Raw genomic sequence first — 26,713 nt, forward strand, 5'->3', positions numbered from 1 at the left:
CAATGCAGGCCGCGCCCACAGCCCCTAACCCTCTGTCTGTGCTCACAGCCCCTATGCTCTCTGCCCCACGATGCGCCACGTAACTAATTTACAACAGGGATAGCCTCCGCGAGCCTACGGAAAGCCCACCATCAGCTCTACCTACCCAGAAACCGTGCTTCACTAACGCAGTTCAGGGACGTTCCCACATCGCCTGTTGGCTGCAACTCAAGTCAATGACACGTGTGTCTCGTGGTTAAGAAAAAGCCTGTCCCAGGTTCTGCCCATGGTGGCCAGGCGCCTCAGCTCAAACCCGCACAGAGAGTGGGCACAGGAGGGCTGCCACACGGCTCCTCGAGGTGTGGGATGAGTCCCCACAGCAGCGGCACCAGCACACGCTCCCGAGCGGCCACCTCCCTCTGGGACTGATCCCCAGACGCAGGCAGCCCCAGGGCCCTTCTGGAAGCCGATCCAGACCGGGCCCAGCCTCCAGGCCAGCGCGCACCCTCGACGGGCTGCTGGTTAAAGAGGGCACGTGTGTGTGTATGCACGTGCGCACCCGCGTGGCCCCACCCACACGCCAAGGCTGCAAGAGGCTCCTAACCGCAAGGACACAATGGCAAGGCTCTGGAAGGTGCCAGGGCTGACTGAATCCAACAACTCTGCTCTGCACTAGAAGCATTTCAATTAGAGTTACGGCTGCCTGCCGCCCGGCCCGCCGGCCTCTCTGCAGTTCCTCTTTTTAATGCACAGTTTAAGTGGCTCTCATTAAAGCTCTAATAAAGAAGCACATTTTAAGTGATTAGCACCAATAACGCGCCAACACATTAATGCTCTCCCCGTGGGCTGCACAACTCTCCCAGCGAGCCCATTCGGAGCACGGCTATTCATTTTCCATATTAATCGCAAACCCATTCCACCCATCTCAGTAATGGAGCCCCTGATGCACACCCCCAAAAAGTTTGGAAGAGACGCCTAGGAGGGCAGTGAGTCACTTGCCCTGGAGCCTCCCCCATCCTTCCTCCGAGGAGGGGAGAGCAGTCCTGAGTGAGGGGCTGCAGAGGAAGCAGGAGGCTCCCGCCCCTCCTCCAGAGCTCACAGCCCCTTTCCTGAATTCCAGGAGCTGCTTGACTTAATGAGTCTGGATTTTTCAAGAAGCAAGGACGGGGCGGCCTCCCTGCTAGCCAACTCTTCCTCTCCCAGCCCTGGCCACTGAGCCTCCCTCAGATGCCCAGGAAGCGAGCCAGCATCCAGGTCGGGGCATCAGAAAGGACCCGGCAGCAGCTCCGGCTGCGGGAACGGAGCACAGGGCGAGCTCCAGGGAGAGCGGCTGTGTCACTGTCTGGGCTCGGCGGGGGGCCCCAGAGGATCCTGCATCTGGCTTCTCTTGCTTCTCTAGTTGGCGCTCCAATCACCCAAAACTTTTCTAGTAGAAAAGGCATACTGAGGGAGAACAGCCGGGCATGGCTAAGTGCAACCCCCTCTGAACAGGAAGAACAGAGAAGCTGCAGGCAAGGCCCGGGGGTGTCACGGACGTGGTCCCCAGAGAGCGCCCGCACTGATCCCCGTGGCTCTGCAGGTGTGGGGGGCTGAACAGTGGCCCCCAAGACGTCCATGTCCTGATCCCCGCAACCTGTGGAAGGTCCCCTCAGTGGTAAGAGGAACTCTGCAGACGGGATAAAGTTCAGGCCCCTGACATGGGGATGGGCCTGGACCACCCAGGGGGCTGGTGTCATCCGGAGGGTCCTTATAAGAGGGGGTCAGAGGGACACTCGACCACAGACCAGGGAGACAGAAATGAGAGCGACGCGGCCCCACGCCCAGGATGCAGCTCCTCCAAAAGCCATAGAAGCCAGGAATCGGGTTCTCCTCCGGGGCTTCCTGAAGGAGCCAGCCCTGCGGATGCCTTGACTTTTAGCCCCTAGAGGCTCACTGTGGACTTCTGACCTCCAGAAGTGTAAGAAAATAAATCTGTGGGGTTTTTTAATGAGGTTTTTTTGAGTAGTTTAAGGTTCACAGCAAAACTGAGGAGATGTGTGTTGTTTTAAGCCACTGAGTTTGTGGTAACTTGTTACATCAACAGGAAGCTAATACAATAGGAAAAGACATTTTAAATTTGCATTTTAAAATACATAATGGGAACAAAATTAATTGGGTTTTATTTTCGAGCTCAGTAAGTAAGTTAAATCAGCCTTTGTCATGCCCGCCTGCACTGGAATTTCTCCCGGGAGAAGCATGTTCCTGAGAGCGGCTCCAGCCCTGTCCATGAGGTCAAGGTCCAAGTTTCCAACATAAAAGGTGACATGACAATGGCCTCTGCAGAGGAACTGGGCCCGGGGGCACCTGCTCAACTCACCTGACAGCCTCCCTCCCACCCGGGACTCTGCCGACCCCGCCAACCTGCTGTGAGAATCTGCTGGGCAGAAAGATGGGCCGTTCCCACCCCCAAGTCAAGTGCAGGCAGGGAGGCGCCCACAGAGGCCGGCAGCCGGCTGGCAGGGAGCCTCACCAACACCAGGCCATGGCTTCGGACGGTTCTGTGGCCACCTGGGGGTGCCAGCTGCCTACTGCTGCCACGGGGGTCGGGGTGGCCTGAGGCCCCGTGCTATCTCCGGCAGACTCTCACCCTCACCAGGGTGCTGCCTGAGAGGGAGGGGCTGCTCTTGGCTGCACAGCGAGGGCCCGCCCGCTGGGCCAGCGGGGTCTGTGAACGTCTGTCCAGGCACTGACAGCCGTCCACCCTCAGGACACGGGTCTCCATGGGGACAGGACAGGTGCGAGATGAGAGCAATGGGGGGAACAGCCTGGCCCCCAATCGGGGCACAAAGAGGCCTCCGCGCCCCCCAGCCTGGGTGTCTGGCTTGTCTCTAAGGATCCCATGCCCTGAGGGCCGGCCTTTACCCGGGTGGTCAGAGCCCCAGTCGCAGCCCGGGACCCTCTCCGACAAATCCTGTCAGCCCAAGAGGCCCTAGCGAGGGTCTCAATCCAGGTGGTGGAGGGAGCCTGGGTGACCCGACCCTGCACGGGATTAGCAGATGGCCCTGCAGTCCCCATGCGGCCGCACGGAACAGGTGCGGACCTCCAAACTGAACTTCTCGTGTTCTAGACTGAGCAAAGAGTCCATAAAGACAGAAAAGGGTGGATGCAGCACCAGGTGCTGGGGGGCAAGGGGAGCACGGGCTGCCCCCAGCTGGCAAAGCCTGCGGTCCTGTCCCGAACTCTGGGCCAAGAGGCTAGAAAATGAGAGTGTTGAAGCGACGGCATCCGTGTGGCTTTCGTGAAGTGACAGACCCACAGCGGGGGTCCACGACCTGACCGCCAGGGAAAGGAGTGGAACACAGCCAGGACACCTGGAGCACATCACCCTCCGGGACACCGACCCCCAGACAATAGCGTGAAGCCGGGGAGGGAGAGGCCGCCAGCCCACCGCCCACCCTGGCCCCAGTGGGCCCCAGGCACCTACCGATTGCCAGACGCTCCAGGCGCTTGCCATGCTCTGGGGGGATGGCGTACCTACGAGAGAAGGGAGGCACGTCAGAGGGGAGAGCGTGTGGCCACTGCACAGCTGAGGGCCCCAGGAGACACGCGGGCCCGGCACAGGGCAGAGCTGGGCGGCTGCGGTCGGCGTAGGGGAGGGGCTGTCGGGGTCGGGGGATGCCACACGGATAGGAAGAGGGGTGAGGTGGAGGCCCAGGACCCAGGACTTGGGGGGCAGTGACACACCCTCGGAATGCCAGGAGTGGAGACATTCCCAGTTAGGCGGCTTCGAAAGCAAAGCATAAAGTAAAGAGCACTGGATTGGAACCAAGGAGGAGGACGGAAGCATCCTGGGCTGTCCCCCCAGCCCCAGGAGCCGAGGGGAAAGAAGCTTCAAGAAGGAGCAAGACTTCACTCGTCACCCACTTTCATAAGTTGTATTTTCACACGTTTTTACGTTCGAAAGATGATTGCGGCTGTCATAAATAAAAAAAGATGTAAGGTGAAAGTCTGCAAACAGATGAAGCGAGAGTGTCACCTGCTGATGCGAGCCAGCGTGTCGGGATACCAGAACGCTTTCCTGGCAGAGGGCGGTGCCAGGAGGGACAGCCAGGGGCCAGGGGTCCAGAAGCCCCAACCCAACTGACGTGCCACCCCCAGACCACCCGAGGGCACTTGGGCAAGATGGAAACCTCCAGTTTCTTTTTTTTTTGGCTACACCACGAGGTATGCGGGGATCTTAGTTCCCCGACCAGGGATCGAACCCTCGCCCCCTGCAGTGGAAACACAGAGTCTTAACCACTGGACCTCCAAGGAAGTCCAGGAAACCTCCATTTTCAAGCAAAGGCGAGGCATGGTAGGGCCACTGTCCAGAGGAGGAGGGAGGGTGGTAAAGTGTCCAATGGTAGAGCTACTAGAGCATCCGAGTCCCGTCCCATCTGGGAGAAACTCCAGGATCCGGCAATCCTGCCCCCTGGGAACACTGGGCCACGTCTGACACATTTCTAGTTGTCACGACTGGGGGAGTGGTCCTGGCATCGAGGGGGTGGGGGGGATGCTGCTCCACACCCCACAGTGCCCAGGATGCGCCCTAGTAGAGAATGACCCACCCGATGTCAGCAGTGCTGCAGGGCGCGGGGACCGTGCTCCAGAATAACAACGGCAATCTCTGGAATTCTAGAACGAGGCCACAGGAGGATGTTCCCCACGGCTGCGCCCTCCTCCCCCACAGGGCAGGAAGCCAAATGGGGAGGGACACGGAACATGGAAGATCGCCCAGGCTCAGTAGCTGGCTGAGTCCACTCCAGCTGAAAGGTTTATCGTTACTTTTAATAAAATAAAAGGGGGCAAGGGTAGGAGATAAGGTGAACATTGTGCTGTCTCTAATCTAACAGGATAAAAATAATTAATTTCTGGGCATGTTTCACGGCCCTGGAGGTGGCCGTGGCACCTTTAATTCTGCTGTCGTCAGAGAATTGCCCATTATCTGGACAAAGAGGAGGTGACTCTTTTTTAAATGGCCTTTTATCACTTACATAAAGATGATAAAAATTAATCCCAATCCAAAGCACCTCTGTGGGATTAAGGTCCCCCCACCAAACAGGGAAATGAGACATTCTGTCCCTTCTGGGAAGATGCCCGAGGACAGGAAGGAACTTATGGCTCCAAGGCTGTGATGATTAACGCAATATCGCCAGTCTACAATGCTGCTTTCACTTAATTACAGCCTGTAATTGGGAGTTGTAAAGATAAGATTAATTGAATCTGGTGGATGTTAAAAGTTTAAAACATTGGAACGTGGCTCCTCTGTTATCGGAAAGTACAAACTGCAGGACACTGGGCTGAGTGTTCAGAAGAGCAGCCCCTGGAGAGATTAGAAAGGACTCGTGGATGGGAAGCCGGCAGCCATGGGGGACGTCTGGACCCCGACGGCCAAGAGCACGCTGAGCCTCCCACGGTTTGGAATGACCCGGCGACAGCCTGGGAGATGCTGAGAGGCCCCTGTGCTCCCCCAGCCCACACCCAGGGACTCAGCAAGCTGAAAACCTCAGACTTTGGGGGAAGGCGGGCAGAACTGGGGTCCTGGTCCTTAACGAAACACGCGCTGAGCGTGGGCCGTCCATTCAAAGGAGGCAGGGAGGGCGGCAGAGGCTCCAACTGTGCAGTTGTAACGGCTCCCCGAGTTCGGGCGGCAGGTGCCCACAGAGCCCCCTCTCTGCCACGGCCCTCCCCTCCGGGGCCCCAGGCAAGCCCAGAGCAATGGAGGCCCAGGTGAGCCAGCCTCCCAGCAGGGCCGACATTCACCACTGAAGGAAAAGTCCCCAGACAGAGAGGCCTCCATGGCAGAGCCTTGCATAGTCTCCAGCCTGGGGCCGGGGCGCGCTAACCTTGTTACAGCCCCGCCTGGCGTCACACCACTGGGTCGGGGCATCCCTGACTCTCAGGCTTGGCTCTGGGAGGAAATAAAAGAAGGCAAAGCAGCTCTTTGGGTTGAGCAGGGCTGCTCGCTAACTCTCGAAGTAGGCAAGCATCTGTCTGGCCATTAGCGAGCAGGTTCTGGGGCCGTAAAACAGAGTCGGTTTTACTGGTCGCCAATATGGGGGCAGTTTGTCTCGCTCCCTGGGAACTCCGTCCCCATCACAAGGTCAAACCTCACGGCCAAAATCAATCTGCTTTGCCCGCCTGCGACCCCAGGCAGCTGCTCTCTGTACGTGGCAGCCCGGGTCGCCTGGGAGGCAAAGGGTGCTTGCATGTTTCCTTGGACAGACGGCCTGCCCGGGTCCACGTCCATCTCACGACTGGGCCGGTGCGAGGTTTCCCAGCCGGCGGTCAGCCCTGCCCAAGCCCACACAGAGCCCCCGTGGCTCCCCCATCCCGCTCACTGCCAGCACGAGGCTGGTTTCCCACGTGTCCTGCTACACGGTGGCCGTCTCCTTGGTCCACCAGCCCCCGCCTCCTCCTGGGCTGACCACATCCCACCCCCAGATGGCCCCCGTCACCATGCTCCTCCCCAGGGACTGGGCTGCAGCTGGGTGCCTCCTGGTGGTCAACTCACTCCAGGCCAGCACAGAAGTCATGGCAGAAGAATCTGGACGTGTCGGATACAGGAAAGGGCAGAGCCACTCCCAGAATCCAGGGAGGGATGGGAGGGACAACAGACCAGGGGCTTCAGGGGGCAGAGTCAGAAATGGGGGAAACCCCTTGGAGGAGTCTGCAGAGGGTCGGGCTGCCCACACGGGGTCACGCAGGTCCCTCCGGCCACAGCACACGAACCCCGGTCTTGAGACCGGCCAGGCAGGCCCCTCTGGACCTTCTCCACGTATGTTACCAGCCCATCATGTGCGCCCCTCCCTCTGCCCTTTCTCTCCTCTGGTCAACGTTTTACACAAAGCACTTCTGGATGACACTCAACCAGAAAGTCGTGGAAAATTCGGCGCTGTCAGCTCGGTGTCCCTGGCAACCGCTCCAGGTGACCTCGCAGAGGCTGCAGCAGGACTGGACAGGCTCCATAACTCTGGGTTTAATGTTGTGGAATCGCCGAGGAGGCCGAGAGAGACGAATTCAGGCATCGTTTGCCAGACGCCTTTTTCAGAAAGGCAGTCGTCTGCAAATACCAGGGGCTTCAGCGAGAAAATAAAGCAATCTTAGATCCTCTATACAGCCCAGGAGGTAACGGCAGAGGACACGAGACGCATGCAAAGCCACACAACGGTAAAGAGACCGTCCCAGTCCAGCAGTTTCACTGTTCAAACGACCGGCTGACGGGAAGGCTTCCGGAGGTGACCAGAGTCCAGAGGCCACGTTCCAGAAGGAAGTGACCCCCTGGTCTGGGGAGAGATGGGAGGGCTGGCCCTGCCAGGTGGGCGTCCCCCAGCCTCTCCTTTCCAGGTTTCTTCTTTCACACTTGATGTCTGGAGTAGTGGATGCACCCCCTCCAATCACAGCCACCCCAAAAAAGGCAACGTGGAAACCCGCACACCTGGCATAGGCCAAGAGGGAGGCCTGGGGCCAGAGCGGCCAGCGATCGCGTCCAAGACCTGCGTCCTGACACGTGTGCAGGGGTCGGACGTGCTTACGGGGGCCAGGGACGGACTGAGGCTGGACGCTGGAGGGGTGCAACCCTGGCCAGAGGTGGGCATCCCGCGGGCCCTGTTGAGGCCAGGCCGGAGTCCAGTCACGAAGCTCTGGAAGCCAGGGGGCCGTGGGTGCTGTTTGGGCAGAGGCCTCAGTCCAGCAGGAGGGAGGCTCTTGGGCCCAGAAGCAGAGGTAGTTGAAAGGAAAACACATCCTCTGCGGGCAGGCTCTCGCCTTGGGTAGGGGACAGGCTGAGTCCATCCTCCCAAGACGCTGCCCTGGGAAAGGCTTCCTGTCTGCAGTGGAGGATGCTATTAATGGTGTCATTTTCTTGGTGTTTTGTTTATTCCCCTGGAATGGCTTGATGGATGTGAATAATTATCAGACTATAAAAGCCAGCAAATGTGCTATTTTCTATTGCTCTAAATCATCAAACAAATAAAGTGTGAAACAGCATTTCTGAATATAATTTTCCCCTCTAATGGCTTAGAATTATTATCAAGAACAATGAAAATAAATAAGTAAACGCCTTGTGAGTTAAAAATTAAATGAGTGTGTCAGGAAGAGGAACATGGGCCATCGTGGAGAGCAGGGACCTGCTCGGGGCCATTGGTTCTGCAGAAGAAGCAAGGGGCTTCAGGCTATGCAGGAGCCCGGGCCTCTGGGTGTGGACTCCCACCGCCCAGTGCCCTCTGGCCCAGGGAGTGGGTGTCCGGGACCACCTCCCAGGGGGGAGGGCTGTGCTGAGTGAGGGGTGTGCACCACGGTACCTTGTGCCCAGCTGACCCCCGGGAGGTCCAGAGAGCCCGTGTACCATTGCCCTGAGACGGCCACATGAGACCTCGGGAGGCAAGGTGGGTGGGGCTGGCCGCTGCCCTTCCTCTCCCGGGCCAGGGACAGATAATGCCAGATGGGCCGCTGCCTCTCAGGCCAGCAAGAAAACCTGTGGTCCCAGGGCAAGTTGTCAAGACGAGGAATGGGACACTCCAGTGGAAGGCATCACACCCCCGACGGGGCCCGGTTGCTCAGCTGGCCGGCCACCCTGGGCTACACGACCCGTCAGAGTGTATGGAGTTCCCTGTGAGGAGGGTGTGTTGCCACGGTAACGAGGTAATTCCCACACGCTCCCGCCAGCTGCAAGGGTAATGAGAGTTGATGGGGTCCTGACTCTCAAACCCTGCTGCCCATCCCCGAGAGGCCCCCTTGGCCTCTGCCAGGGCCCTGCAGAACCGTTTTGCTCAGAGCCAGGTATGAAGCGCTATAATACGGACTGTATCTGTTCCCCAAGATGCGTGTGACTCTCCTCCGGGTGACAAGAGCACTCAGGACTTCTTCCATCGTCCACCGGCGCGAGGCTCGGCTCCCCGCCCTTCCTCTCTGCTGAGGAGAGCGTGCCAAGAGCAGGGGTCCAGCCAGGAGCCCTTTGGAAATGTCAGTTCAGCCCGACGCGAGTTGGAGGGTGAGGAAGTTAATTTCACAGTGTCTGCACAAGGCCGGGGCAGACAGGCCCCTTGCCGTTTAACATGCTATAATGACAGCGACGGAAACAAGAAGGCAGAGTCCACGGGAAGTGCCGAGACCACATGTCACGTTGGAGGCCACCTGGCACGAGTGAGCCGCCGGCACGGGCCCAGGAGGCCATGGCAGCTCCGAATGCCAGCGGCCCCCAGCACCCCGTGGGCTGGGCATAGGGAAAAACCGTTTTTACTGCAATCCTCAAACACACGCCCTCTCTAGCCATGCGTCAGTGGGACAGTCCTGGCGCGCTGCCCCGTGGTCTGGGCAGCCAAGCAGAACGAGCTGGTCACAGAGCAGGCTTCCCCTCGCCCCCGAGTTGCCCAGGTGCCATCTCTGCGCTGGTTAGAGATGAGCTGGGCCAGAGCAGCCTCTCGCTCTGCTCCTCCGCAGGGAGGAGTGAAGGGCCCAGAGAACCACAGTCACAGGCGGTCTCCCCTAATGTGATCACCACGGAGACGAGCCACGACCCGTCCAAGCACTGCAGGTGCAGCATTCACATTAAATTCCAAACCATTCTGTATAAAAAGTTCTTAGGACTGCCCTGGTGGCGTGGTGGTTGGGAGTCCAGCTGCCAACGCAAGGGACACGGGTTCGAGCCCTGGTCCAGGAAGATCCTACATGCTACGGAGCAACTAAGCCTGTGCGCCACAGCTACTGAGCCTGCGAGCCACAACTACTGAGCCCACGTGCCGCAACTACTGAAGCCTGTGCACCTAGAGCCCATGCTCCACAAGAGAAACCACCACAGTGAGAAGCCCGCGCACCACAACGAAGAGTAGCCCCTGCTCGTCACAACTAGAGACAGCCCGTGCACAGCAACGAAGACCCAAAGCAGCCAAAGATAATAAATTTAAAAAAAAAAATTTTTTTTTTTAGAAGAAATACATTAAAAAAAAAAAATTCTTAGCCATCCAGGACTAGGAGGGACCTTCCCACCATCACAGTTCAGAGTGAGGCAGGAGAGGTACTCTGGAAAGTTGGGGGCAAGGCAATCCACAGCACGGCGCTGAAGACACTAGCCAGTATAGTAAGTCAAGAAAAAGATATAAGGGGACTAACAATCAAAAGGGAGGAGACAAACTTTTTCATGCCAAGTAGTATAACCTTCTACCAGGGAAAACTAAAAGAATGAGCTGGTGAATTAAGAACTAAACAGTCCAGCAAGGATGCAGAATAAAAAAATAAATAAAAATCAACAGACAGCCAGGCTTCCTCTGCACCAGAAAGACATTCACAGAAGACTATAAAACCCACTAAGGTGAACCTATCCCTTGTCTAGCGGTCCAGAGGCAGGAATTCCTCACCACAAACGAAGGCAAACATAAACCTGGGCGCGTGCTGGCCACTGACAGAATCGCAGAGTCTGGTCCAGGAGACGGAAGTGCTCTCTGGGAGGCTGACACCGCCGGGAGATGCAGCCCCTCGGTGTCTCTGTCTGGAGTAGGACAGGGCAACAAACACACAGGCAGGCCTCAGAGTCGCGGCGGGCTCAGGTCCAGACCACCGCAATAAAGCGAATGCTACAGTAAAGCCAGTCACGCGAAGTTTTTGGCTTCCCAGGGCATAAAAAAGTTGCGTTCACAGTACTGTACCACACCATAGTCTAACAGCGTGCAGTAACAGCATTGTGTCTAAAAAAATAGTGCTTTACTGCTGTAAAGTGCTAAGCATCATCTGACAATGCAGGGTTGCCACAAACCTTCCATTTGTAAAAAATGAAGCATCTAAGAAGCGCAATAAAACAAGGCATGCCTGCACAGCAAAAAAACCCTTGCCCCTGCCCACATCTTTCAGTAAAGGAGGTAACAGGTGTGACTGTGACATCGCCAGGTGACTCCAGGTACACACGTGGCAGGACTAGTTTGTCAGGTACGAGCAGGCCTCACCATGACAGTTCAAACGTGAAAGACGGACAACTAAAAGTCACGCTGACGGCAGGGTTAAAGGGGCACAAGTGGTCACCCGGTACCAGGCTGGAGAAATAAAAGATGTTAGAAAAAGCAGACAGGCTCGTCCTTGAAACATGAGGGAGCAGGTCCGAAGGCCGAGTAGGACAGCCCTGGGACCACCGAGATACCCCGCAGTCCCCTGCCCCACAGGGAGGGGAGGAAGAAGAGCTGTCACCTGCCCAGTCTGCCCGGGAGGGGAGGCTGCAGGGCACCTGGCCCAGGGGAAGAAGGGGAGACTGAGCCCTTTCCTAAATGCTCAGGAGAGCAATCCAGCCTGGTGGGGTGGGTCCCCTCTGCGTCCCCCCCATCCCGTGCACCCCAATCTGGCCACCACTGCACAGAGCTCGACCTGGGTGGCATGGCTCCCTCCCTGAGAGCGACTGAAACTGCCTGACAGCAAAAGGATGCCTGCCCTGTTTCTACCAGGAAATCCCATCTCACCCTCCAAGGAGGCTGTTCTGCGGGGGGCCTCCCCCCTCATTTGTCCAAGTGCCGGGGCCCTTTATGTGACAGATACGAACACTCGCTGGGGAGATAGGATCAGCCCAGGACCAGGGTGGCTTGTCTCCAGGATAGAACCTTATTGAGCTGCGGTGGTTTTATCTTTAATGGATCGTTTTACGGGACAATAGGTGATGGAATTTGGTATCTCACACCAGCAGTGTCAATGATTTCAAGTAATGACATTTTTATTGAAACGTGCAAGAGATAAACAGAGTCCAGGGAGCATCCACTCAGAGAAAATGGGGCGTCTCAGATGGGGATGCCAGCTGACGGGGATGCCAAAGGACCAGCCTGCTGGCAGGACTAGGTGCTCTGCAGCCAGAGGGGCCGCCCAGGCTTCTCAGGGGGCTGGGGAAGGGGGGACGGGCCCTGGGCTCCACGCTCGCTGGCTCGCAGGCTGCCCCCACCTCCCCGAGGTTCCCAGGGAAACGGAGTGGGTGAGCATCCTGAAGGCCCCCCAGCTCTAGGGCCCAGTTCACAGGAGCCCATAAGCCCACTTTAATTAAGGAACAGACTTTACAAGGTGAGCAGTGTCGAGCTGCAATGAAATGCTGAAGTGGAGGTACCTGATCCCTGGCCCGGGTTTATTTCAGGCCCGTGAATTCTTTTTGTTATAGATAGGACCGAAAATGCCAAGTCACGTGTGGGCTGGGTTTTGACGTTGCTTTTGAAGCTGTGGGGGGCGCTTCTCAGGTAAGGTTTTAAAAGGCAGGCGGGGGCTTCCCTGGTGGCGCAGAGGTTGGGAACCCGCCTGCCAATGCGGGGGACACGGGTTCGAGCCCTAGTCCAGGAAGTTCCCACGTGCCGCGGAGCAACTAAGCCCGCGAGCCACAACTACTGAGCCTGCGCTCTAGAGCCCGCGAGCCACAACTACTGAAGCCCGCGTGCCTAGAGCCCGTGCTCCGCAACAGGAGAAGCCACCGCACAACAACGAAGAGTAGCCCCAACTCACCACAACTAGAGAAGGCCCACGCGCAGCAACGAGGACCCAATGCAGCCAAAAATAAATAAATGAATAAATTTTTTTTTAAAAGGCAGGCACCCATCAACACAATCAAAGCAGCCTCTAGTGGGAGCTGGGGAAGGGCCTTGTGCTGCCAGCGGGGGGGTGGAGGGGTTCGTGCAGGGGGTCCATTTGTGGGGATGCAGTGCCGGTGAGCGCCCGGTGCTGCTGGTAAAGCCACCGCTACCTCCCCCTCGTCGAACTGGCCTCAATTTCCACCTGTAAACTGATGGGCAGGCAGCTCCCATTTCGCCCAGGGCCCACGGCCTGCTTATGCTCCCCCGCCCCAGATTTATTTCTGTTGAAACACACAGGAGGGTGGGAACAGGAAAGAACAGAGGGTGGTCCGCTGAGAGTGCACGAGCAGGACTTAAACAGCACGGGCCACGCCGGGACATGGGGGCTAGCTGCGGGGAACTGGGGAGGGTGGCTGGGAGTCCAGGTCTGCCCTCGGGCTGAGAGAGCCAGGGCAGCTTCAATGCGGGGAGGCGCCAGGCCTATTAGATCACTTCCCGTGTCCTTGATGCTTTTGTGCTCATCAGCATGCACACCCACAGATGCACGAGGCCGCTGAACCTCGTGTGGACACACACTGACAGTGGAGGCCCCCGGCGATCGGGAGGACAGGCCCGGAACTCTCCCTGCCCCACCAGAGGGGGCCCTGGGTGACCGTGACTTGCCCCTTAGCTACGGGACTGGCTCTGGAGAGCATTCAGGTGACGGTATCTTTACAAGCAGGTCCCGTGACCAGCAGTTCCAGTCTCCACGTGTAAGACCATCAGGGTCTCAGCTGACTGCCAAGAAGGTGAAGGGCACAGGGCCCTCGGGGTCACTCTCGGGGTGGCTCTGGGCCCTGGTGCTTTGAGGAGGGTTAAGCTCACACATGGGTTAAGCAAGGAAGAGCAAACAGACCAAGCCGGAGGGGAGCTGCTGAAAGAGGGCCTTCAGCACGTCTCATCCTGGTGATGAGCCTGCTGGTCCCCACTCCCCAGCTCCCGCTGCTGCGCCCACGTGAGGGGAAAACACACCCTTAGCCAGATTTTGAAGCAAAGCTAACAAAGACTCCCTCAACTCACAGATTTGCAGGAATTTCCCTTCTGGGGAGCTGAAATCGGCCGACAGCAACCTCTCCAACACGGGAGAGATCTGCCGTGAAAACCAGACCCTGCGCACAGAGCAGGAATCTACAGAATGGAGGGGGAGGGGGAGTGACTCCAGGCCAGGACCGCACCGGCCACAGACCCCCGACACTTCAAGCAACCCCTCATCCAAACACAGCCAGTGGGAGGATCTCAAGATGGGAACAATGCCCGGCGAAGCCACTTCTCTCAGAAGAACTGACGGTTTCTTAGAGTGGTGGGATGGGGAAGGATTCTGGCGACTGGCCTGGTGCTCCAGACTGGAGCCAGGAACGCCGGGTGGGCTGGTTTGGCTCCTGCTGCCCTAAAGCAAAAGTCCTGCAGTCTCACAAGCGGCCTGAGCCAGCAGAGTGCTATATCGTTCCAACCCCAAAGCGCCCACTTTGAACAAAAGACTCCAAAATGAAGGGCCATCTGCTCCTGCCACACCAAGCCAGCAGGCTGTGTGACAGGCCAGCCACGCCTGCGGCCACGAGTAACACACACACAGGAGACGACGGCGCCCACAGAGGCAGGAGGGCTACCCCGACCTGCCTGCCCAGGGCTCCCACACCCATGCCCTGGACCTTCCCTCCCGCGGCTAACATCTCCCTGGAACGGTAGAGTAACATGCGTCTCCCTGCTCCTGGCCTGGCCACCTGCCCTCCAGCGGAGCCCCTCCACGGGCTGCCCTGCTGCCTCTCCTCCCACAGGTCTCAGCCCAGCGCCTTCCCTGCCTCCATCTCGGGGGTCCCGCTGCCGCGTGCCACCCACCTGGCCCTCCATGCCCACTCGGGGGGGGAGTGGGGGGGCACACCATAAGCTCCTGCCCTGACACACGGTGTCTGCCCTGGAGTGGTTCACGCTGGGTCCAGAGCGGGCACTTGGCCACGGTTTGAGCTGACCCATCTCCTTCTACAACCTTGAAGCCACCTTCGTCCAGCACAACCACGGTAGCAAAGCTACGGCTCACCTGCCCCCTTCCAGCCCCCTAACCCCGTACACGCAGTCAGACTACGTTTCCCAGGCTCCCGTGCTGGAAGGTGTGGCCACGTGACCTGGCGCTGGCCAATGAGATGTGGGCAGAAGCCACGGGCCTGCCTCCCTGGCCCGCCCATCAAAGTTTCAGGAACACGGCCTCCCCCTGCCCCAACTAGACGCCTACGCCCAGGGTGACCTCGGAAGCCGGAAGCCGTGCGCTGAAGGTGGCAGAGCCTCTGGTGGCCTGGGTCCCTGGGTTTCTGCAGCATCTCCTCCATCTCCCACAAGAACCTGCCGTCTTTGATTTCAGCTCGGCAGGGCTTCGTTCAATGATGTTTTGGGGACTCTAAGAAAAGGGTCCACCCTCTCCCACACCTGCAAGCTCAGGCCACCTCTGCCAACTGGGACGCCCCCTGTCCCCACGGGGGAGCGCCTGCCCAGGCACGCACTCCCAGAACCCGCCGCCCCTTTTGATTTGCAGGACACTCCGAGGGGCAGGGCGAAGCAGTGGTCAGGAATGCGGGCTCGCACCCGTAGCCTGGGCCCAGCCCTACCACTCCCCAGCTCTGCGGTCTCAAACCACGGTCTCGCCAGTCTGGTCCCACGTGTGAAGGAGGACGGCGTGGGGCAGTGGGCGAGACCAGGAGTCACTCCAAGCATAGCCTGGCACACAAGCAGCATCGGAACGTGGCCACTGCTACCACCATGTCTTCTCACACTGTCACACTGTCACGTACAGTGACAGATTCTTACACGAGCAGCAGGTAAAAGATGACACGACGTGTGCCCCAAAGTGGAAACGGCCCAAATGTCCACCAGCAGTGGAACACGTAAACAGGTGGAGGCGTGGTCACACAGCAGAAAACGCTGCAGCGTGAAAACGGATAAACTATCACCATGCACGGCAGGGACGAATCCTCCTCGCAGACAGAGCAGAAACGCAAGAGACAAACCAGTCCGTGTGCGTGGGGTTCAAACCCAGCCAGCACTCAGCCGTGTCTCCCAGGGACACAGACACACAAAGACAACGGCCCAGAGAAGCAGTGACATCAGAAGCAGCTCTGTGGGGTGGGGGGAATGGGGCCGCAAAGGAAGGGGGGCCGGGACAGAGAACGAGGGGGTTCATTTCCCAGCAGCGTTGACTGGGGAGTCATTCGATAAACTGTATGTATGTATCCATCTTTCAGCCAAGCACAATATTTCACGTATTTTTCTGTACCACGTAACGTCTTAGGATAAAAACATTTACCGAAAAGGAAACACACCATGACAGACATAGTCCTCAGGTGCCCCTGAGGCTCACATCCCTGCTCTCAGTCATTCCAACGTCCCTCTCGGTGCTGCTGGGAGGGGATCTGGCTGTTATAATTAAGGCCCCAAATCAGCAGATCCTATAATTGGGAGGTTACTCTGGGTGGGCCTGACCTAATCTGGTGGGCCTTGGAAAGGCATCGGTCCCTAAGTCAGAGGGGCCAAGTGTGAGGGGACCCTCGGTACCAAATGGACCTTCCCCAGAGCTCCGGGTACGGGTCCGGCCCGCCGACACTCGACTCTGCCTCTGAGGCCCTAAACCGAGGCCCTGGCAGGCCCATGCCTGGGCGCTGAGAGCCGGTCACCTCAAGCCGTCTGTCTATGGGATCAGCTATGCAGCAGCAGAGAACTAAGACTGCCCAGCTGGAGGGAGGAGCAAAGAGATCAAAACTACCTGACAGAAGGACGCCAGATCGTCCACATCTGCCCAATTTGGGTACTGGGCACTGTTCTGTTAATTATTCTCTTTCCTTTTCCGAAATTTGAAGTATTAAAAAAAAAAAGAAAGAAAGAGTACACTCCAAAGAGGACAGTACAGAAAGGGGGGAGGTGTGACTTTCCAGTAGAGACACCTGAGCAGCACGACCTCAGCCAGGGGACCGAGGTCGACACCAGCAGTGATGAGTCATGTTGACGGCAGGCACCCCGAGACAATGGACGAGATGGCCCCTCATGCGTGGTCCTCCTCCCAGCACCCAGAGCCCCAGCTGTGGGAGAAAAACACCAGACAAGTTCCCACTGAGGAAGATTCTACAAAATCTCTGACCACAGTCCTCCTCAAACCCATCAAGGGCATCGAGAACAAGGAAAGTCTGGGAACCCTCCTACACAGCTGGTGGGAATATAAACTGGTGTAGTCACTATGGAAAACAGTATGAAGGTTCCTCAAAAAACTAAAAGTAGAGCTACCATATGATCCTGCAATCCCACTCCTGGGCATATATCCAGAGAAAACTCTAATTCAAAAAGATACATGCACCCCTATGTTCATAACAGCACTATTCACAATAGCCAGGACATGGAAACAATCTGAATACCCATCAACAGATGAATGGATAAAGAAGATGTGGTACATATACACACTGGAATATTACTCAGCCATACAAAAGAATGAAATAATGTCATTTTCAGCAACATAGACGCAACTAGACATTATCATACCAAGTTAAGTAAGTCAGAAAGAGAAAGACATACCATACGCTATCACTTGTATGTGGAATCTAAAATACGACACAAATGAACTTATCTGTGAAACAAAAACAGACTCACAGACATAGAGAACAGACTGGTGGCTGCCGGGGGTGGGGGGGGCGGGGAGGGAAAGATTGGGAGTTTGGGGTTAGCAGATGCAAACTATTACATATAGAATGGATAAACAACAAGGTCTTACTGTTTAGCACAGGGAACTATATTCAATATGCTGTGATACACCATAATGGAAAAGAATATGAAAAAGAAAATATATATGTGTAACTGAATCACTTTGCTGTACAGCAGAAATTAACACAACATTGTAAATCAACCATACTTCAATAAAATAAATTTTAAAAAATTAAAAAGAACAAGGAAAGTCTGAGGAACCATCACAGCCCAGAGGAGCCTGAGGAGATGGGATACCTGAATGTCACAGGGAACCTGGATGGGGTCCTGGGACAGAAGGCGACACCAGGGACAAACAAGGCAAACTGAATGAAGCAGGACCCTAGTCAACAAGAATGTACCCATAAGGTTCATTAACTGCAACAAATGTCCCAGCCTCATGTAAACTAATAAGAAGGCTGGGTGTGGGGTGCATGGGAACTCTCTGTACTGTCTTCTCAGTTTTGCTGTAAAATCTAAAACAGTTCTGAAAAATAAACTCTTTCAAAAGGAGAGAGAGGGAGTACACCACCAAAACAGTGGATAAACAGACCAGCCTGTGACAAACACAGAAGGAACAAGGAAACAGTGCACCGTTCGCACCGGGCACCCTCCGTCATGAACCCTCCCACCCCTGCTCACCAAGAAGCCAATTTCCAAATCCATCAGCTGCACCGCTGCCCGGCTGCCCAGGCTCACGGCAAGGCATCAGAGCATCGGGAATATCAGCAGATTCCCCCCACTCAGCCTCATCGGCTCTGGAGGAGAGCATATGGTGAGATTTTCCGTCGCAGAAGGCTGACCTTCCTCTGCTGAGCGGGATGTTAAAATCACTTTGTGTTCCCTGAACAAACACCAACTGTGCCTGTCCCCACCAGCACTGCGAGATTCAAGGAGGCAGCCTGCGGGAACGGACCCTGCTGCCTGGTGAGCGGAGCCCTTGGGGGAGCACTGGGATTCCCAGGTCCACGATCTGCCCCGAGCTGCACGCAGCACAGGTTGTCACCTGACGCAACTGTCTGGCTTTGCTGGGGCAGCACCAGGCTACTGAGTTTAGTGTGGGCGAGGCTGGCAAGAAGCAGTCAGATGTTTGGGCTGATCTGTGATTCAAGCCATGCTGTGTCACGCTGCACAAAAATCCTCTGAAGTTGCCTATTGTCGCACCCGCCAGGTTAATTAATGATGCAATCCTATCCTCATAGCCTGATGACACAATGCCCCAATTTGAGACTCCAGCATCAGGAGTTAATTTTCAAATGCCACAGCCAGCTTCCAGTTTCAGATTTCCGGCACAATCCTGACAAGCAGAAAGGCTGGGCTGTTGGCATCGGGGACGACAGTGTGGTCCCGACAAGAGCGGACCGAGGGCTCTATGAGGAGGGCGGGGAGGGGTCCCGGGGTGGGGGGTAGTAACACAGCTGTGCTTCCCATAAGCCCCCGGGTGCTCAGGCCCTCCTGGGCACGTGCTAAACCACTTCTCCCAACGCTGCGCCAGCGTCCCCGTGCTGCTGAGCTCCAGGGTGTGTGCGCGGCTGCAAAGCCCAGCTGGAAGTGACAGCTCCCAGCAGGGGCTCTCGGTCACCTCGCAGAACGCCAGGTCTCCAGTCTTCTGGGCATGGTCCCCGGGGGTGGCGGACGGGACCCTGGAGGCCAGACTCACGAACTGCCTGAGTGAGGAGACACACTGTCCTTTCCTGACTAGATGCATGCATGTGTGCTGCCACACACACACGTGCACACTCCAGGGTGACTAAGCACCGAGGGCCCCCCGGGTCTGAGAGGGTTTCCAGGATGTGAGACTTCCGGCTCTGAAGCTAGGAAAGTTGTGCTGGTCACCCTAACGCCAAGGTCACCACGCACCCTGGAAGGAGGCAGTGGGCACACGGGTCAGGCACACAGGGAATAAACGAAGAGCAGGCCTGCTGCTGTCGCCAGAGCCACCGTCAAAAGAGGTGACGGAGAAGGTGCCCCTTGCTGCCCACAGCCCTTTGCATCAAACAGTGAGTGCACAGCAAGCTCCGGACCAAGGACCCATGAGCCGGGAAGACGGGACTCGGCTGGTTGTGCTGTTTAGGACAACAGCCATCTTCTCTCAGAAGGAGGATCCTTCTGCAGAGACGCGACCACCCCCATCATAAAACCTCCGACGAGCAGCTTCAGGCAAGGCTGCGTGGACGGAGGACAGACTCCGCCAGGGATGCTGGGTCTGGTATCTCCGCAAACAGATTCAAGAAAGCTCGGGGTCTTGGACAGCACGACCCTGCCACCTTATCTGTTGTCTTTTAATAAACAGGGGTCCTGACACCTCTCTACTCTCCGGCAGTCTGCTCTCAGGAAGAGCTCTCTGCTCAAAAACATTCTTTTTGTTGCTGGATTTCTGGTCACTATGGCCCAGGAGGCAGGGCAGAGGAAGGAGTCTGCTGGTCTCCCCAGTGTGTTCACGAGGTACACCCCGAGCCTCCCTGCACCATCCCGACGGTCTCTTCCCCCGGCCCCCCAGGTGCTGCGGCCACGTGGAGCTGCTGAGCGAAGCCGCTTGGCTCAGCTGCGGCGCCTCTCCCCCCAGAGACCGAGGAGGACAGGAGGCAGCGCCTCTATCTCACGCTGGCATCCTGTATGGGGACGGGGCACAGTGCTGGGAAGCTAAGTACCAAAGCCAATCTGTGCAGCCGTCACACTCCCACCAATCTCCACTCCAGACGGTGCCCAGCCAGCCCTCCCGCCGCCGTGGGGCAAGGCAGGGCCACGCCTGAGTCAGGGAATGGCCCTGCTCCCCGCTGTGCCAGGCTCTCAGAAGCCACGAGGTCACTCAGGGACCTCCTCTGGGAGTCACCAGCGCTCTCCACCACGGGCCTCCGGAGCTGCTGCCTGCGGTCGCTTTGCTCGGCTCCATCAATCACCAGAATTCCCAATTCTGCCACCGGGGACAAAGCAGAGGCCCTGGTGGCCGCCCGGCATTGTGGTCCAGCAGTGCCACCTGTAGCCAGAGCCAGGGAGTCTACGGCCGGGAGGAGGGCGGGAGGCGCCTGTCCCCTGGGGCTCACTGGGGTGATTAATCAACGCCCGCAGGGAGCATGTCTGGGCAGTGGGCTGAAGCCGCCTGGGGTGGGCCTGGAGGGAGGTCCCGAGGGGCCGGGAGGGCACCCATCAAGGGGGAAGGGAGCAGCCCAGCAGTCTCACCCCGCCCCCAAAGGAGCAATAGACCCCTGAATCCCGAGGCCAGCACATCCAGCCTCTCTCCCAAGCTGCAGCCAGAGGCTGCAGGGGCTGGACCACATCTGCACAACAGCTCACGCCCCTCCCGTGCCCCACGGCAGGGAGCACATGCCCTCAAACGTGCACGTGCGCACACACACACATACCCATGCCCACACACGCACACACACTCACACATGCGCAGGCACACCTCCGAAGTACCAAGTGCAGGCTGAGATGACTGCCTGCTGGGTGTCAAGTTTCCCGGCAGCAAAAGAAAGGCTGCCCGTTCCCTCTCCTGTGAAAACCCCTGAGTGAAAATGCCGAAGAAAAACTGTAGGTGCAATGGAATCAAAAGGAGAAATTCTCAACGCACCCTGGTGCAGTGCTCAGGCTTCTTAAAGGTCAGGGAAGGAGCGAAGCTCTGGGAAAGGCTCCCCGGCCCCCTCACCAGCAGCCCCTCCACCGACTGCCCTCAGGGATCCGCCCATCACACCCCAGGACCATCCACGTGCCCTTTGTGGGAGCACAATCCGAGAGACCCTCTCCCCTGCCCCCGCCTCAGGGCACCTGACACCCAGGCCAACAGAAGCCAGAGGGCGGGAGGGGCTGGGGAAGCAGAGAGAAAACCAACTGCGGGACCTGCCTGACGGCCAAGGTCACAGCCAAGACAATCCCCGCGGGGAACACTGTCTGTCCCATCCTGGGGCCCTCTGGTGGCACGTCCTCCACCCACCCGCATGTGGGCACACGGCAGCTGCTGCGTGTGGATACGGAGCCCTGCGTCTGGGCAACAGCGTGAAACGACCCCAGGTGGGTGTGTCACGCGCTCATCTACGGATACAGTTCCTGGTGACATGCTACCCACAGGGACCCGAAGGGGCCGTACCAGGGGTGGGTATCGAGGGAGGCCCGGCAGACGGAGCAGCCCCGGGACGGCTGACCCAGCGCCACCCACGGGCTCCAGGGGGTCCTCGGCCCTGCGGGAGGAGGCACTCTGAACCAGGCGGAGCTGCTCTGCCTGCCTCCCCAGGCCCACGACCTCCTGGCCCCGATGACCAACCGTCCGGGCCGCTGCAAGGCTGGGTCTATCTTAAATCCCCGTCTCCAAAGCGATCTGAAGCTCCCACGTGCTGCGGGTATTCTTAGCCTGGCTGCCAGAGAGCGCCGCACAATGCCGGCCTTTCGGAGCAAATGCCATGCTGTTATCGACACCGGGCTGTGCGCGTCACTCTGACACACAAATCACACCACCAAAGTAGCAACAGACCCAGAAAGGCTCCAGAAGACGCCGTAAACCTGAGTAACTCGACACTTTCAAAAAAAAAAAAGTGCTACTGAAATACCCCAGAACGGTTGTGATCAAGCTACTGCAGACGCAAGAGCACGGCATGATTCGGGAGACAGACGTGGGAACGGATCTGCCGGAGAGCCCCGCCCCACAGGGTCCAGGGGAAGGCAGGGAGCAGGGGCACCACCTTCCCGGGCATCCTGAGTGGCTCCCTGCACCCCCAGCCCAGGGACAAGAGGACACCTCACCAGCCCCCGCACCCCACTCCTGCAGAGGTCCACGTTGACCCAAGAGGGAGTGCGGCCTCCACACGACGTAAACCTCTGTGCACGGGGGCTCCCAGGGGCTACGGGGTCGCTGTGCTCCCAGAACCCCAGTCTCCTAACAGCAGGGGCCACCCGAGCAAACCAGGGGTGCAGCTCAGGGGGCAGGGGTGCTGCGGGCTGTCCTGGGGGACAGGCAAGCGAGGGGAGCAAGGTGCCGGCCCTGTCACCCAGGGGCCGCTGGCCCTCATGTTCCCAGCACCCTCTCTCTGGGGGACATTCCTCAAACCCAGTCCCACTGTCTTCCATCCGCCCTCGGTCCCAGCCGCTTCTCAGAGGCCCCCAGCCGCTCACTCCTCCCTGCCCCCCCAGAGAACACACGAGGGCCCCAGTCTCCCGAGGCCTCCCCACCCCCGGGCAGGCCTGCATCTGAAAGCCCAACCTTCCTCGCCCAGCAAGTGCGGGGACCCAGCAGCGCCTGCTTGCTTACTTGTTCTTTCTTTCTTTTTTTTTTAAGGAAAAGGTGGGTTTTCTCCCCTTTGTACCCCTCTGGCTGGGAGGCCCTGACCAAACCCAGGGCTAAGAGCTCCCACCGCCCAAGGGCAGCGGCTCCGTCTCCCCCTGCTGCTGCTTCCGGGGGGCCTTCAGAATATCACTGCCACTGCCGCTCAGAGGAATCTACGAAAGGATGAAAGAACCTGGGAAATTTCCAGCAGCGCACAGAGCCAAGCCAGAGGGAAGGGCGGGAGCGCCATCTAGCGGCCCTCGGGGGAGCCGCGCTGGGGCAGGACTGGGACAAGGCCACTCAGAGACCCGGGCAGACGTCCCTCCTGCCACCACCCCACCCCATGAGACACGGCCCAGGCCAGCGAGCTGGGCCCAGTAGTGTGCGCGCGCACACACACACACACACACAGGTACCCCACACAGATATCTGACACTCGTCGCACACTGGTACCTGATCCACACATATACACACTTATATACACAATACAAACATATAGATACCTGACAAACACACACACAGATACATCACACACACAACACACACACAGATACCTAACAAACACACACTCACATACACACACATAGGTACCTGAGACACATATATACACACTTATACAACACACACATACATACGCTCATATGCATACTCAGACACACACACCCATGTATATACACACACACACTCATACACACTGACACACTCATTTGTATACACACACACACACACACACACATATGCGCAGAAACATACACTCACACACCCCCTCGGACGCTCACACGCGCCCTCACATGCACGCACGCAGCCCCAGCCTGCAGATCTATCTGCACGGGGAGCCCGAAGGCCACTCACCGGCACTCAGCCCGCCAGGCCCACGGGGAGGACGCTGCTGTGCGGAGCGGTGGGCAGAGCCCCCAGGGAAGCACCCCACAGGTGTGGGCCTGGCGCAGAGCAAGGGCCCCTCCCGCCAGGCCTGGACTGGGGCCTCCGTGCTGTCCCAGCCCAGCCTTGCCATGGGGAGTCAGGGGGACGGGGCGGCCACGCAGTCACTGGGGCCTCCTGGGCAGCTCGGGGACGGCACCCTGACCAGGAAACCCCTCCACTCGGTGCGCAGGACCACACTGCAGGCATGAGGCTCAGGCCTTTGTTCAACCACCATCACCAAATATACCAATCTCTCTCCAAATCTTTCCCCAAAAGCAAATACTTCCCCACCCAGAGGTTCCAATGATCAAGGGCTCACGTAAAGCCACAGAAGGCCACAAAAGGGGAGGAGTGGACTGAAAACAGGAAGCCCGTGGAATTGTAACAGGATCCCAGCCAACGCACAAAGTAGCACCACGCGAAGGCCAGGGGGTCTGCGGCCAGCAGAATAACGGCCCCAAAGATGGCCGCAGCCTAATCCCAAGACCTGTGGACATATCACCTCACGTGGCAAAGGGGACTTTGCAGGAGGAATTAAGTTAAGGTCCCTGAGACAGGGATGACCCTGGATTACCCGGGGAGCCCGGTGTCATCACAGGGTTCCTCATAAGAGGAGGCAGGAGGGTCAGAGGCAGAGGGAGGCGGGAGATGCTGCGCTGCTGGCCGTGAGGATGGAGGAGGGGCTGCGAGCCAGGGATGCGGCGCCTCTAGAAGCTGGAAAAGGCGGGCACCGATGCTCCCCTGGAGCCTCCGGAAGGACCAGCCCTGCCCACGCCCGGATTTAGCCCCGTGAGGCAGTCAGCCTCCTGGCTCCAGGACTGTCAGAGAACCAATGTGAGCTGAGTTAAAGCCGCCAGATCTGCAGTCCTTTGTTACAGCAGCCCTGGAAAACTCACACGTGTCCCCAGCCTTCCCTGCCCATCTGAGTGGGAACCGCTGCCAGACAGCGGGGCAGGGGCTTCACTCGGTCCACGGCAGAGGCGAGGAGAGGGTGGTCACACAGCCGACGGCCGACAGGGAGACCTGGCTTCCCACCCGGGTCCACTGCTCAGAGGGCCTGCTCCCGCCCCTCAGCAAAGGGCCCCAGAACGTCCCTGTTGACTTAAGGGGGTAGGGGGCCCTCCCCCAGGCCGGCAGGCACAGGCTCAGCCACGTGGGGCTCAGCTCTCTGTTGGGACAAGACAGGGGCGCCTTGGCCAGGGTCCGCCTGGGTCCCTGCTGGGTGGCCCCCCCAATACAAAGGTGAGGGTTCACTGGCTGAGCTCCTGAACGCCTCTCTGCTCCCCTGAGCCGCGATGATTATTGTGACAACAGAACCTTCTAACAGCTGGGGAGAGGCAGGGCGATGCGAAGCCCCCAGCTCAGAAGTCTCTGCTAGAAACACAGCGAACAAAGACGGCCTCCTGCCGGCCCCCTGGCAGAAGCTGCGTGTCAGGGGAGTGCTCAGCTGGGAGATTCCAGAACACGACCGCCTTGGCAATCTGCCCCAGCCTGGGGGGCCCATTGCTCACAGAGTGCCCTGCAGGGCCCAGCATGCCCGCCCACACCCTGCAAACGGCTAACACCACCCCCCAATCTGGAGGCCAAGAGGGAGGCGAGGGGAGGCGAGGGGAGGCTCAGGCACAAGGCCGCCCACTCCCCAGGCCCGCGGCCCCAAAGCCCCCAGCACAGCGCGGCCCTGAGTGGCGTTACCGGAAGCCTGGCAGCAGCCACGTTCAGTGTAAGGTGCTCTGAGCGCAAACCACAGGCTTCGGGGATCTGTAAGCGCGTTTCTGGGGGGCGTGCGTGCCCTCAGCTAGCGGGGGCTGGGCCGGCGGAGCCCCCAACCCCGACCTCTGCCTGCCCTGCCCGACAGCCCCAGGTGCAGCCCCAGGAGCCACTACAGCCCCCACCCTCGCCCATTGGGCTGCGGCCGCCCCTCACCAGGACTTGGGCTCCCCGAAGTGCAGGTAGTTGATGCTGTACAGGTCCATGTCCTCCGTGTGCCAGGCGAAGGTGGTCTTCCACATGCCGAAGTACAGGTAGGGGGTGTTGACGCCCTCGATGATGGTGCCGCACTCGCGCTCTACCATGTCCAGGATGGTCCGCAGGTTCCCGATGTTCCACTGGGCCACATCCTGCATGGCGGCGAGCACACGGTCAGCCTGCCGGCCACCCCGGCCCCCAGCGTCCCCCACCGTCACTCGCCCCCAGACGCCAGCAGTGAGACACCTGCGTCATTCCCTCGGAGCCCGGGCTGCGGTGTGACCCCCTGCCCAGGGCCCAAACAGCATTCTGCCCCACACCTGCCTGCTTCCGAGCCTCGCCCACCCCAGGGGTCCAAAACCCACCCTGGGCTGCGCACACCCCACAGGCACAGGCCCCCTGCCCTGGGCCAGGCGGCCAGGCAACGCTTCCCCTGGACCCACGTTGAGCTGTGTGTGAATCATGGGCGGGGAAGGCCTCGCTGCGGCCACGCTTGGTGGTGAATAATTCACGTGCCGGGAAGTCAGTGACACAGAGGAGGAAGAACATGCCGAGCGGGGCTCCCAGTGACGTGCCAGACAGGCCTTCCCGCACCTTCCCACAGCGGAGACGGGGACGGCACTCAGAGCCAGGCAAACGAGCGAGGGATCCCCACCCACCAGGCTCATCTATTCCTAACGCCACGAGCAAACAAACCCCGTTTTGTCATAAGAGCTCGTAAAACATGCTTTCATTGACTTCCAGTCCCCGGGGAAGCCTCGGGGCTGCTGAGATGCTGGGTGCACGGCAGCGTTCCTTCATGCCCCAGATCCACCCAGTGCCACCCACCGCGTCCACGTTTTAGGCCCGACTTGGCAGGTCGGTCTTTGCAAGGTGAGCTGTGGCCAGAGCCCAGGACATGGAGGAGGGCCACGATCAGACCCCCACCGCGAGCATGAGAAGCCCAGGGTCGCCTCAAGTGGAAGATGCCCAAGACTGGGGGCACCAGCAACCAGTCGCCTCCCCAAAGCCCTGTCCATTTGCCACCCGCCCCCATCCAGCCCGCATGGACAGGGGACCCGGGGTCTAGACTAAGCTGGGCGATAACTCATCATGGGCCAAGGCATTCTCTGCTCTGGGCCTCAGTTTCCCCTCAGTACAAGGAGACTGTGGTACTAGGTCAGGCACGGCAAACACATGGCGCCAAAGCCCCAAATCCTCTTCCAGAACCCAGGGCAGGCTCACCCACTGAGCTTTGCCTCGGCCCCGCTGAGCTTGCACTGGGCCTTGGAGCCCTTCGCGGGGCCGTCACTACAAC

The 26,713-nt window shown here is 58.6% G+C and overlaps 1 protein-coding gene across 6 annotated transcripts in view; it reads right to left on the reverse strand.

The window, feature by feature from the left end:
- KDM4B (lysine demethylase 4B) overlaps positions 1–26,713 on the reverse strand; it is a 129,068-nt gene that overhangs the window by 54,990 nt on the left and 47,365 nt on the right. For 3 of the 6 annotated variants that reach the window (XM_027085394.1, XM_027085388.1, XM_027085389.1), the window contains exons 6-7: positions 25,375–25,568; positions 3,443–3,492 (exon numbers count right to left, since the gene is read on the reverse strand). In XM_027085394.1, coding sequence (XP_026941195.1) covers positions 3,443–3,492; positions 25,375–25,568 — 244 coding nt within the window. Of the gene's footprint in view, positions 1–3,442; positions 3,493–5,135; positions 5,184–25,374; positions 25,569–26,713 lie in introns of those variants that run through there. The other 3 variants (XM_027085391.1, XR_003428393.1, XM_027085392.1) reach the window with 3 other exon arrangements.

Source organism: Aethalodelphis obliquidens, unplaced genomic scaffold (assembly GCF_003676395.1).
Source record: "Aethalodelphis obliquidens isolate GAN/ISIS:26980383/991018 unplaced genomic scaffold, ASM367639v1 scaffold53, whole genome shotgun sequence".
NCBI classification, from domain to species: domain Eukaryota; kingdom Metazoa; phylum Chordata; class Mammalia; order Artiodactyla; family Delphinidae; genus Aethalodelphis; species Aethalodelphis obliquidens.